The following is a 13,625-nucleotide window of genomic DNA, read 5'->3' on the forward strand; positions in this document are numbered from 1 at the left end:
GAAATGAATTTGAGCAAACTCCATGGGATAGTAAAGGACAGAGGAGCCTGGCATGTTGTAGTCCAAGGGGTCGAAAAGAGCTGGAAATGACTTAGCAACTGGAATATATATATATATATATATATATATATATATACACACACAGACACATGTTTATGTTGAGTATATATCTAGGATGGAATTATTGGATAATGGGATCTGTGTATGCTCAGCATTGGCTTTCCCAGGTGGCTCAGTGATCAAGAATCTACCTGCCAATTCAAAAGCCAATGTAGATTGGATCCCTGGGTTAGGCAGAACCCCTGAAGGAGGAAAATGGCAACCCACTCCAGTATTCTTGCCTGGAAAATCCCATGGACAGGGGAGTCTGGTGGGCTACACAGTCCATGGGGTTACAAAGACTCAGACACTGAGCGACTGAGCACAAACACACGTGTTCAGCATTAACAGATGCTGGCACTCAGCTTTCAAGAGTGGTTGGCTGGTTTATACTCCCACCAGAATGTATGAGCATTCCAGTTGCTCTGTGTTCTCCAACACCGGGTATTGTCAACTTTTTTCATTTTTGCTTTTCTAGTGTATGTATGTATACTGGGATTTTAAATTTTATTTTCCTAATGACTAATGAGACTGAACAACTTTTAATATGTTTATAGGCCACTTGGATATTTTCTTTAATGAATCGCCTGTTTATATTTTTTGCTCATTTTGCTATTGGGATGTTTTCTTTTTTATTTCCAAGGGTTCTTTATGTATTGTGAAGGAGTCTTTTGTGGAACATGTATTACAAACACCATCTCCCACTTTGATTTGCCACTTCATTTTTTTGAGAGATATCTTTTAATCAACAGAAATTCTTAACTTTAACAGAGTCTATTTAATCAACCTTTTTCTTTATGGTTAATGCCTATAGTATATAGTTTAAGAAGTACTGGCCTACTAAAGATCATAAATATATTCTCTGAGGTTTTCTTCCACAAGCTCTAATGTTCTACCTGTCACATTTAGATCCACGATCCATCTAGAACCGATTTTTGTGAATGGTGTGAAGAATCAACATACATTTTTTATCATTAGAACTTTTATTGAGAGGAATATTCTTTCCGTACTGCTTTATAGTCATTTTTGTTCTTACAGACTGAATGTTTGTGTCCCTCCAAAATTCATGTTGAAGCTCTAACTCCCAAGGTGATGCTGTTGGGAGATGGTGTGTTTTGAGAGTTAAGTAGGGTTAGATGAGGTCATGAGGGTAGAACCCTGGTCTGATGGGACTATTGCCCTTATAAGAAGAGACACAAGAGAGCTTGCTATCTCTTTCTGCCATGTGAGGACACAGGGAAAAGGCAACCACCTGCAACTCACAGAGAGAGTTCTTACCAGATGCCAACCCTGATGACTTTGCTCTGGACTTCCATTCTTCAAATTGTGAGAAAGTTAATGTTGCTTATTTAAGCAATGCAGCCTATGGTATTTTATTATGGAAACCCAAGCTGACTAATACATTTGTCATAAATAATCAATCTAGATTATTTTCTGGATTCTATTGCAATGGCTTATATGTATATCTTTATATCGTTATCTCCTTGTCTTTTTAAAAAATTCAACAGAAATCATTTATTATTGTTCATCGTTTCTGTGGATCAGGTATTTGAGAGTGATTTGGAGCAATTCTGACTCAGGATTGCTCATGAGATTACAATCAAATGTCTTTGGGGGCTACAGTCACCTGAAGACTTGACTTAGACAGGGGGATCCACTTCTAAGGTGGTTCAGACACAGGGCTGGCAAGTCAGTGTTGGCTATTGGTAGAAGGCCTCAGTTCCTGCCTATGTAGGTCCTCCTCAAGGGACTGCTTAAGTTTCTTCATGCTCCCCACAGAGTGAATAATGTGAGAGAATTAGGCAGAAACTGTAACAACCTTTTATGATAGTCTTAGAAGTTGGTCACACAGACCAACTTGATCCCTGATTCAATGTAGGAAGACACCACCAGGAGACTATGATAATTGGGGGTCATTTTGGAAGCTGGCTACCATAATTTCATAAAGTAAAGTCCAAAAATAGGCACAAATAAGCTATATTACTTAGGGAGACATACTAAGTTGTTTCAACTATAGAAGAAAGGAAAGCAATGATTACCATGAAAGTAGTTACCCTGTGGAGGAAAGAAGGTTTGAGTACACAAGGATCACTATTTGTAAAAGAATGCATACATATTTTATGCACTTTTCCAAAATTTATATATTTCATAATTGCAAGGAAAGGTTCTATAAAACATTAAACCAAAAGAGAATTGACATGAAACAGAAAGTGCTCTTTCCTCTTTTATATTTCAAATATAGATCAATAAATTCTAAAGGATAATTTTAAATATGGTCAAAAGAAGAATAACAACAACAGCAACAATTAACACTAATAATATTAATTAATTAATAATTATTCTAGTCTTATAATAAATATTGAGATCTGACAGTGTAAGTCTTCTAATTTTGCTTTTATTCTTCAAGGTAGTTTTGGTTACTCTTACCCCTTTGCATCTCCATGTATATTTTAGAAATAGCCTTTTAGTTTCCACAACATTTTATGATGAAATTTTTATCAGAATTGAATTAAATATATCAATCAATTTAGGAAGAATCTGCCTTTTTAGAATATTTAGTCTCCACTTCTTAAACATGGTGTGTCCCTTCATTGATTTAGGTTTTCTTTGTGTTTATAGTTTATATGTTTATAGTTCTTTGTGTAGCAATCCTGCACACATTTCGTTAGGTTTTTTCCCCCTTGGTATTTGATGGTTTGATGCTATTTTAAATGGTATTGTTAAGGTTTTGTGTGTGTGTGTGTGTGTGTGTGGCTGCAATATAATGTATTTGGGGGTACTAATTTGTTTAGCACTAATCATTCATTGTAATAGTTTACCTGTTCACTGTTGAGGGAGAGAGGTTCTAAACAAAATAGCATTTCTACCTTTAAAATCTTACATTTTTTGCTTCTTTTCTTGTCTTCTTACATTGTCTATGAATTCTAGTACAAAATTAAATAGAAATGGTGATAGTGGTTATCTTTATCTGATTCTGGACTTCAAGAGGAAAGCTTTCAATATTTCACCATTAAGTACGATGTTAGCAGTAGGTTTTGTGGATATTGTTTGTCACATTATGGAAGTTCCATTCTATTCCTATTTTATAAGAGTTTTTATTATTGTGTTAAATTTTTATCAAATTTTAAATTTCTGCATTTTTTGAGAATATTCCATGAGCTTTATTTTGTTCTGTCAACGTGGTTAATTATATTAACCAATTTTTACAATTTAAATCAATCTTGCATTCCTAGAAAAAATTCTTTAGTCATGACACATTATCCAACTGTTTATATCACTGACTTTGATTTGCTATGATTTTCCTCAGGATTTCTGAATCATTGTTCATGATAAACAATTTTTCCATGTTAATGTAAACTAATTACATTAAATTATCATTTTTATTTTTAATGCCTTTGTCATGTGATGAGATCAAGGTCATGCTGGGATCATAAAATGATTTCTATTTCTCTAGGACAGTTTCTCTAAGTTTGTTTTTATTTTTTCCTTAAATGGTAGAATTTAACACTGAAGCTATCTGGGTCCAGAATGTCCTTTGTAAAATGATTTAATTATTTAATTTCCTTACTACTCAGGAAATGTAGAATTACTCAGGTTTTCTATTTATTTTTGTGCCTGTTTTGGTAAATTAAATTTGACATAATGTGACTTTTCTTTGGCAGAAATTTTGGAACTTATGTATAACATCAAAATGATTAGGTTTAATAACATATGAATGATATAATCTTGTTATTTACTCATATTTAACACTTTCTAGCACTTTTTCTCAATTTTATTTTATTTTTAATTAATTTTTATTGGAGTATAGTTGATACACAATGTTGTGTTAGTTTCTGCTATACAGCATGGTGAATCAATTATACATATATCCACTCTTTTTTAGATTATTTTCCCATACAGGTCATTAAAGAGTATTAAGCCGAGTTCCCTGTGCTATACAGCCGAATTCCCTGTGCTATAATTAGTTATCTATTTTATATACAGTAGTGTGTATACATCAATCCCAGTCTTCCAATTTATCCCTTCTTCCCACCTTTCCCCCTTGGTAACTGTAAGTTTATTTTCTGCATTTATTTATGACTCTTTCAAAGTAAAAATTAACAATCATTGAAAGTTGCCCTAAGTAGCATAAATCGCCATCAGACTTTCAGCTGCTGTAGCTTTAAATATATTCAATCAATTAACAAATATATATTGTGGCATGTTAAAATAGACCCTTTCAAATCATAAAATCATCTAGACAATTCACTATACAAGTCACAAAGCCAAGATTTTACAAATATAGGGAAATTACAGATTACTTATACCAACTACCTCATTTTTCAGACAAGGAAACAGGCTCAGAGAGGCTAAGTGCCTTATCCAAGGTTATACAGCCAATAAATGGCAGAGCTGGCATTAACAATCCAGGTCTCCTGGTTCTTGCTCTGGTAGCCTCTCCACCACATCATGCTAGCATTCAAACTACACATTCCATTTGGCATTAAGAATGACTGAACAGCACTCTAGAGCCAGAGAGCTGCAACTACTGAAGCCTGTATGCCTAAAGCCTTGTTGCTCCACAACGAGAGAAGCCACCACAATGAGAAGCCTGTGCTCTGCAATGAAGAGTAGCCCCCACTCACCTCAACTAGAGAAAGCCTGCGTGTAGCAAGGAAGACCCAGCACAATCAATAATAAATTCGTAAAAAAACAACAACAAAAGAATGACTGAACATGTTGAAATTTGACATAACTTTTCAAGACCCCTTGATTGTATTTAAAAAGATAAAACAGGACCCATATCATAGTAGTTAACATTTTAAAGCTTCATTTTGTGTCTTTTTTATCACTCTGAGTTTTCAGTGACTAGCTTCTAGCCTACATTATGTTTCAGATGCCATTTCTCCTTAACTGTACAAACGTAACAGTTCCCGAGAATCTGCGTATAGACTTTCTACTACTCAACTGCCCTTCTACTGCCACCATGTACCCTCCCATTGCTGCTAAAATTATATTATACTTCCCCAAATCAAGGTAGAATAATGTTTTGATTATATACCAAGTATACTGTTAAGTGCTTGGTGGTCAGGGATGATATATACATTTGTACCATGTACACGTGCACGTGTGTGTGCTAAGTCACTTCAGTTGTGTCTGACTCTTTGCAACCCTATGAACTGTAGCCCGCCAGGCTCTTCTGTCCATGGGGATTCTCCAGGCAAGAACACTTGAGTGGGTTGCCAGGCCCTCCTCCAGGGCATCTTTACAACCCAGGGATCAAACCTGCATCTCTTATGTCTCCTGCATTGGCAGGCAAGTTCTTTATCACTAGTGCCACCTGGGAAGCTCCACCATATATATATGTGTGTGTATATATATATATATATATATATATGTGTGTGTATATATATATAATGTTTCATAATATATATATTATATATAATTTGTATTTATATTGTATATATTTATCTTATCTCATACAATATAAAGAACATTCAGTAAATACATTATTGACTAAAAGACTGATACTGTATTTTTGTTAGTCCAGTGGTATGAATATGAGTTAAGGAGATATTGTACCTAAGTTCAGCTAACAGCTTGGCCACTTATTACCTGTGTGACCTCAGGCAAGTTGCTTAACTTTTCTGGGTCTCAGTTTCCTCATCTGTAAAATACTTAATAACAGCATCCACACAGAGTTGTTCTGAAAATTAGGTGAAATAATCTATTAGCACATAGCCTGGCCCATAATAAGTGCTCAGAAAATATTAGATTGATGAGATTATATCAATACTGTTATTAACTACTACTACTCTTGCCATTTACCATAATTCCTCCTGTCCTTGTCCTAAGCGGTTTGGAAAACTCCAAATCTGAGGGTTCAGTGAACCTCTTCTTTTTGTTGAGAAATGTATCTGCTACATAAATAGTAACTCATCCAAATCCCATTAACCATAGGTAATTTTATTTAATAATCACATTTTAAAATTTGGACAAATAAATAAATGGCAAAGCAATTTTTATTAAATCCTGTTTTCTCAATGGCTATTTGGAATACAACATTCATATGCAAGCTCCAAGAAAATTGAATAACAGATAAAATAAATAATGATCATAATGCAAACCACATTCTGATTCCCACTTCCCTGCAAGTACAGCTCCATGTAAGAATTACAAGAGCCAAAAAGTAACATGCTTATTAACTGTGGGTTACTCAGCTATATACATAGAGCTTAGGAGATCACGTGAATGTTTCCATATTCTCTCTTAAGCTAATGATTCCTTAGAGCCCAGTTCTTATAACCCCTAAAGAATTTCAAGATTTGCCTGAAAAAATACATTTCCATGACTATGACTGAACACAAATTTGGAAAGCTCACTGAAAGCAAACCACCCTGGAAGACAGGAAATGGTCATTGTTTTCCAAGAAAGGCAAGATGCTTCTGCACCAAGGAAATCAAGCTGGTCTTAGGAGCTTAATCTCAAGTCCCCCACATAAACCTGCGAGTGCTGTATGGACGGACCCTATGTCTCACCTCACACATGGGAACAAACTGAAATAAGAATATGGTCACTTATCATTTAAGGTAAAAGAAATGTTATTCAAAACTGCCATATAAATGCATCCGAGAAGTACATTCCCTCCTTTTTTCACATTCATTTTATTTTAAAGTATTCAGAGATCTAGAGGGATTCTGGACTTGAAACAGGCAAGTTATAAACCTCCAGAAAAACCTGTCAAAAGACTCAGATCTAAAATACTGATTCCTAGATACACAGTGTTTTCTGCAGCCGGCCTCAGTGAAACTTTCACTAGCAAAGTATCTGCTACCTCATCAGCAAAACAAATCATACTAATCATTTTACTGATATTTTTAAGTCTTGGGGTCACAATGTTGTTCTTGGAACAAGTCTAAGAGTAAGAGATAAAAAATCTTGGTTCAAGTTCCAGCTGGTTACTTTACCCAGGAGTAGGCAAGGTGGGGAGACCTAACCTTGCCCAACCACTGCAGAGGGCTGATGTCTAGTCAATGGAAATGCAAGTGGAAGTGTTAGTTGCTCAGTCGTGTCCGACTCTTTGTGACCCCATGTACTGTAGCCCGCCAGGCTCCTCTGTCCATGGAATTCTCCAGGCCAGCATATTGGAGTGAGTAGCCACTCCCCTCTTCAGGGAATCTTCCTAACCCAGGGATCGAACCCAGGTCTCCTGCATTGCAGGCATATTCTTTACCATCGGAGCCAGCTGGTCAATGGAACTGAGTGCTATTACACATGTAAAGCAATAAAGACCAATATAAGGTCTTTGTAAAAAAAATTACTGAATTTAAAATTCATTTTGAATGGCTTTGCTTCAAGAGTCAAACTTGCAGGGGAGCAGAGCAGACATACGTGTTTTGATGGAGACTCACTATTGTACAGCTCGTATAATCCACGCCGGAAGACAGCCCTCTCTGAACGAAGTCCCGAAGGGCTAAACCCACATTAAAAATCTCTAATATGAGAAGATTTACAGCAAGGTTACAATGTAATTAACCTGAGTTATCTTTCAAAACTCTTGCTGATATATATTCTGTCACTTCAGACTATGCTTACACTCTGGACTTTTAAATTAGCAAAGAAGGAGGTTTTCATATTCATTCTAACTTAAAGGATAAAGGAATGTTTGCATAAAAAGAGTTGGCCAATACTTTCTATTATTTTCTAATATTCTTACAACTATATTCTTACAGTTTTTTTTTTTTTTTAAATGGCTACTCTGTATGGCAAAACCTTACCCTGTCCACTGCAGAAAAGTTTGTGATTTTTATTTAAGGATCATGGTGATTCCCTTCAATTGTTTGGAGAGGGGAAAAAAGAGTAAAAGCAGAACTATTATTCTGTGTTTACAACAAGTCTATTACCACAGCAACGACCGTGATGTCACAAACCCTACACCAAGGGCCAGATTCTGTCTCCGAGGAGGGAAGGGCAGCTCAGCCTCGGAGATCGGTTGAAATTGGATGGAAACAGGCAGCCAAAGCGATGTCAAAGCTTGTGGTAATTACCAAGGCATGAGGAGTTCCCCTTCTCGGAAGAAAAGGGGTGCTGGAACAGAAAAGCAGTCCCCCAGGCCCAGAAATAAACTACCCCCACACTTCTGTCTGCAGCTGTGCAAAAGCAGAGTGGAAATCCAAGCGAGTGTGGTATCACCATGTTCCTGATCACGAGAATTCCACTGGGCCCACTGGCTGCCAAACGTGGATGAGATCCAGTGGTGAGCTTGCCTGAGCACATGAAACAGTCTCTGGAACTACTGCCTGACCAGATGTAGCCTTCTGGTACCTCGGAGCAGAAGCAACTTGCCTCATGATGGCAAGACTTTAAAACCAAGCTAGGGTTTTACTACTAATACTAGGTCACCCAGGTTCACAAAACCACAGATGCTTAGAGCTAGAGAACTTATCAAGTCTCCCAAAAGATGTGGGCTTGAAAAAAATGACCTTTTGCAGAAACAAGTTGTATCCCCTGTCATTAAGGAATCTGAAGTAGCATATTAACAAGTATTCCTATTCTGATACAGTCTAAGAAAATTCTATATAAATATGCTGAAATAGAAACTTCATATTAAAAAGAATATTGGATTAGGAATCAGAAGACTTTAGTGCTAGTCTTGATTCAAGTACTTGGAAGCCACCTGACCTTGAGAAAGCCATTTAACTATCTGAGCTTCAGTTCTTTACTTAATGATATCTCAAATGCTATTTCCCAGGGTTATTAAGATCAAAGTAAATAAAATAATAAATTTGAATGAGTTTCATAACTACAGGATTTAATATGAACATAAGGTATTGTGAGCATTTTCACATAGCTAGTTTACAGTATAACAGGAATAATTTGAATGCTAATAGTTATTTTCTTTCCAAGAATCCAGAGTATACATACAGTGCTCATCTTCCCTATCCTGAGAGGTGGACACTTGCATGATACAGTCAACTCTAAATTATTCAGGGCCTGATTATCAAGGGGCCACTTTCTTTCAGCCATTGTATGATTTATTAGTTTCCTTCAGAAATGCCACATTAACCTATATATGGCTAGAAAATTGACAGTGAGTGTCCCTCAACTTCTCTTGAATAATAACTCTGGTAAAAGTTTTATCGAAAGGAAGAACTGAAATAATTAACTAGATGGGAGTTTTTGGATAGTTGGTGAACTTTACACTTATCTATGGATAAGTACTCAAACCACTGTCACAAAGGCTATGGTCATGGTCAAAAAGGTTGAGACTAACTCAAACAAGATCCTCCCACTTTCTCAGTGAACAACAAAGTAGCCTGTACTATCTTATGCATGTGCAATAGGAATTTGAATATGTCATACATTCATTTATTCAACAGACCCTGGTGGACTACTCCAGAGCTCACCACATTCCCTGAAAACCCTGCTGTTTTCTTACCCTGTCACTGTCCCTTCCTTATGATGTTACAGAGGGCACTTTGACAAAGCTCATAGCCTGACTCTTAGAAACTCTAGTCACCTTCCTGTTATCATGAGACTTTTGCCAATCTTACCCTAATGCAAGGGTCAGCAAGCTATTTTCCCTGAGCCAAACCCTGTTTGCTGCTCTTTTTGTAAATAAAGTTTTATTAGAACACAACCAGGCCCATTTGTTTATGGCCTGTTTTATCTATGGCTGCTTTTCTGCTGCCACAGCAGAGTTCAGTAGCTGTGACGGGACAGTATAGCTCCAAAGCCTTAAATGCTATCTGGCCATCTACAAAGCTTTCCAACCCCTGCACTAGATAACACAAGGCAAAATTCATCTCTCCTGTAAGTTTCTGCTTAGGGAATAATAGAGTAAGCTCCTTGAAAGCAGAGAACTTTGTGTACTTTTGTCTTGTCATATGGAACCCTGGAGTAGGATTGGGTCAAGGTTTAGAGCAGGTACAGAAAATTAAACATGTCCTCCCCTACATTCTATTTTCAACAGATGAGTGTCCTGGAATTCCATGGAAGACAGCACAAAACCACTGGTGTTCAGTTACTCTGGCTTTTAATTCCTCAGAGTTTTTACATCTAAGACTTCCAAGGCTCAATTTTTGGCCTCTATCCTTTGCATATTTATTTCCTGATCTGATGTGGAATTAAAGTTAAATAGGAGCTGTGTGCTTGAATTCCACGTGGCTGGCTCAGCAGGAAACTCCAGGGCAGGTTTTTTGGCATGCCAAACTCATGTTAGCCTCAGCTATGCTAATTTCTAGAGCTGTTTGCTTAGCTCAAATAAACCTTAGAGGGGAATTTGCATTTGGATGCACACCTTTTTATGCACAAATTATGTGCATGATAACTCTAGGGCAGAATAAGGACTGAAAAATAAAAGAAGAAAAAGAGGCATGGTATGTACTGAATGGATTCCATGCGGCAAGCACTATGCTGGTGCTTTACATACATTTTCTCATCTCAGGGCCACAGCTATCTCAGGTGGTGAAACTGCGACCCCCATTTTATATATGTGGAAATTACATAGCTTCTCTACACTCACAGACCTGGTAAATGACAAAGTCTAGATTTGAACCCAATCTATCTGAACCTGAAGCCCGTGTTCTTTTCACTTAGTCACGCTGTTTTACTGGTATCCTCCTCAACATCACCACATGCTGAAGCCACTGGACATACATCGAAACAAAGAATCCTACATTTACAAAATTAGTCAATTTTCTCTCCAGTTGTCCTATGCAAAATATATCTTTGACCCTTTAGGAGATAAATTTGGGTCCCTCTGCACCATAAAACAATCAACCAAAGAATAACAGTGGCATTACAAAGACAAACATTACATGAAACAAAAATTATGTTAGTATTTAGTAGACAAACACAATCACAAGTGATTTTGATATGTAAATGGATTTTCATGACATATATGAGGACCTCAGTATGAAAGGACATTTTTGCTACTAAAATATAATAGGTCAAGTAAGAGAATGTGCCCATACCATGAAGGAAAATGTTAGTAACACTTAGAAGATGATCTAAATATATCTATAATGTAAGCCCAGTAATTTATACCTTACAAACATATTCACCGTTTATGGAAACATAACCAAACACCTATCTTCTCCCTCCGCAAAAAAAAAAAAAAATACAAGCGTTACCTTTAGTGAGTTATGATAAGTACTGCTATCAAAATTCATTATTTATCATTGCTTAATTCAACATACAGAAAAATAACCAGCACAGCAATTAAGCATTCTAGCAAAATTCTAACATTTTACAACAAGCCAGATACAATATTACTGAACTTCTTTCTCCGTGTGGAACATAACTGTAACCTAACTTGCAATATAACATCATGCTCAGCCTATTGCCATCTAGCTTAATACACTGCCATCTAATTTTCTGGAAATATACAAGAACTGATTACATTTTCATCCAGGTAAAATTTGGATCTCCATTTTTCAAAAAGCTCTTAAAGAGAACTTCCCAGGAATTAGAAACAACTCTGTACAAGATGAGTAACCTGGGTTGTTTCTTAAGTGGATTTAGAAGAAAGGCACACTGGGGAACAAGCCTGCCACACACGCTTTATAAATTGCCCCTTCCTTTGGGAAATGCACCAGGGAAACGTGGTCCTCACTGCACCACACCAAAGAGCTCAACCATGGCTCCTTTTTCTCTTGCTAACCGATCAGTATATATCTTTTTTTTTTTAATTAATTTATCCTTTTTAATTTTAAATAGATTTCAGAGAAGGAAAATAACTTTTCTTGTAGCCAGGGGTAGGAAAATTTATTGTCAGTTGAAGGTCAACAGCCTAAGCAGTAGTAGATTGGGGATATTTGCTTAATAAAGCAATGCTCTTCAAATGATACATACACTCACATTTCTTAGCTGCAATGTCCCTAAAACAGTCTTTTCCAAAATAAACTTAAGCATTTAATAATTATCATAGGCCAGTTTAAACAATTTTCTGTAAATCACTATCACTGGAAACCCCAGTAGTGACTTACCTGCCGGCGGCTTTATGAAAGGTGGCGGAATTAAAGGTACAATAATGGGCACATTGCCATGATCCTTCGACCCTGCAGGTGAGTCACTGAGTCCATTTCCTGTGGCAAGCCCTGAATAGCCTGTGCTTATATTGTATGGTGAAATAACACTGTCCTCAGGTAATTTGGGTTTTGGCAAAGAATTTTCTGTAAAAGAAAAAAAAATCATTCAATATGATGAAAAGACTTACTTTCCTTACAACTACATTTTCTCAAGTAAAATGGCTATGGAATAAAATTTTTTTTCTTGCCAATCTTTAAACACTTTACCAGAACTTAATCCTGAATCTTTCTCAGCTGTGTTACTGTAAATTTCTTATGGGCTCCTTTATAATTTGCTCTACCATGATAGCTAATATCTCTACTGTATCATAGTGATGAATTTTAGCACTGTAAAGCCCACAGAAAATTGAGAGGCAATTAACCTTTTACATGTATAAAGTGATATATGGCAGGCATCGCTCTCTGGCTACCAAAGGAGAAGCTTAAAAAGTGCCCCCCTACCATGGTAACCAGGTCCTGATATATTATAAAGTTGAGTGGTAATATAATCAAAAGAACCAACGAGAAAGAAGCTGATGATTAGGAAAAAAGAACACAAACTGTTATTTCACAGGGTAGACTCATTAAATTAACCCATTAATAGCCATTAAAAATTAACAAAAATGGGGCTACCCTGTGACTCAGTGGTAAAGAATTCTCCTGCCAAAGCAGGAGACACAGGTTTGATCCATGGTCTAGGAAGATCCCACATGCCTTGAAGCAACTAAACCCATGCGCCACAACTATTGAGCCTGTGCTCTAGAGCCCAGGAACCACAACTATCGAGCCCATGTATTGGCCACAACTTGAGAAAAGCCCACACACAGCAACGAAGATCCAGCACAGCCAAAAATAAATAAATAAAATAATTTTTAAAAATTAACAAAAATGATCATAAAGAAAACTTATAATGATATGAACTTTGTGAATTTTATCCTCACATATGAACCATTAAAAAAATAAATAAAACACTCAACCATGGAAAACAACTTTTTCCCTTCAGTAGCATATCATGGCATTCTCTCCATGTTCCCCAGAGGCAAAGATTATTACCTAGGCCAAGTATTAAATGAGCTATTAGTTTATAGAATATAAACTCATGACTTGCATTTTTCATTTACAGTGAAATTGATGATATTATCTCTGTAACATGATATGTACAATTTCATAGCAAGCTTAACATAAAATTTGTCACGTACGTTCAATTCCACATGCCTGCAGGACAGCTCATTTACATTTCGTTGCTTGGCATGTAAGAAGGAAAAACACTATCTTAGAGACTGGAAATAAAGTACATGAACCGGTAGTGTACGCCAAAAGATTTTGAATGCAATGAAAATACAGATCAAATTGCCAATGATATCACACAATTAGTTTAGCCCACATTTTATTCAAGTTCCCCAAATGGATAGCTTCTTCACATACTCCTCTTCTTTTCTTTGATGAACAAATCTTCAATCCATACTTAGGTTTATA

At 36.5% G+C, this 13,625-nt stretch overlaps 1 protein-coding gene across 4 annotated transcripts in view; it reads right to left on the reverse strand.

Moving 5' to 3' along the window:
* SOBP (sine oculis binding protein homolog) overlaps positions 1-13,625 on the reverse strand; it is a 166,290-nt gene that overhangs the window by 137,941 nt on the left and 14,724 nt on the right. For 2 of the 4 annotated variants that reach the window (XM_081526865.1, XM_081526864.1), the window contains exon 3: positions 12,069-12,254. In XM_081526865.1, coding sequence (XP_081382991.1) covers positions 12,069-12,254 — 186 coding nt within the window. Of the gene's footprint in view, positions 1-5,694; positions 5,786-7,856; positions 7,992-12,068; positions 12,255-13,625 lie in introns of those variants that run through there. The other 2 variants (XM_081526867.1, XM_081526866.1) reach the window with 2 other exon arrangements.

Source organism: Giraffa tippelskirchi, chromosome 9 (assembly GCF_054371585.1).
Source record: "Giraffa tippelskirchi isolate mGirTip1 chromosome 9, T2T-mGirTip1v1.2.pri, whole genome shotgun sequence".
Classification (NCBI taxonomy): domain Eukaryota; kingdom Metazoa; phylum Chordata; class Mammalia; order Artiodactyla; family Giraffidae; genus Giraffa; species Giraffa tippelskirchi.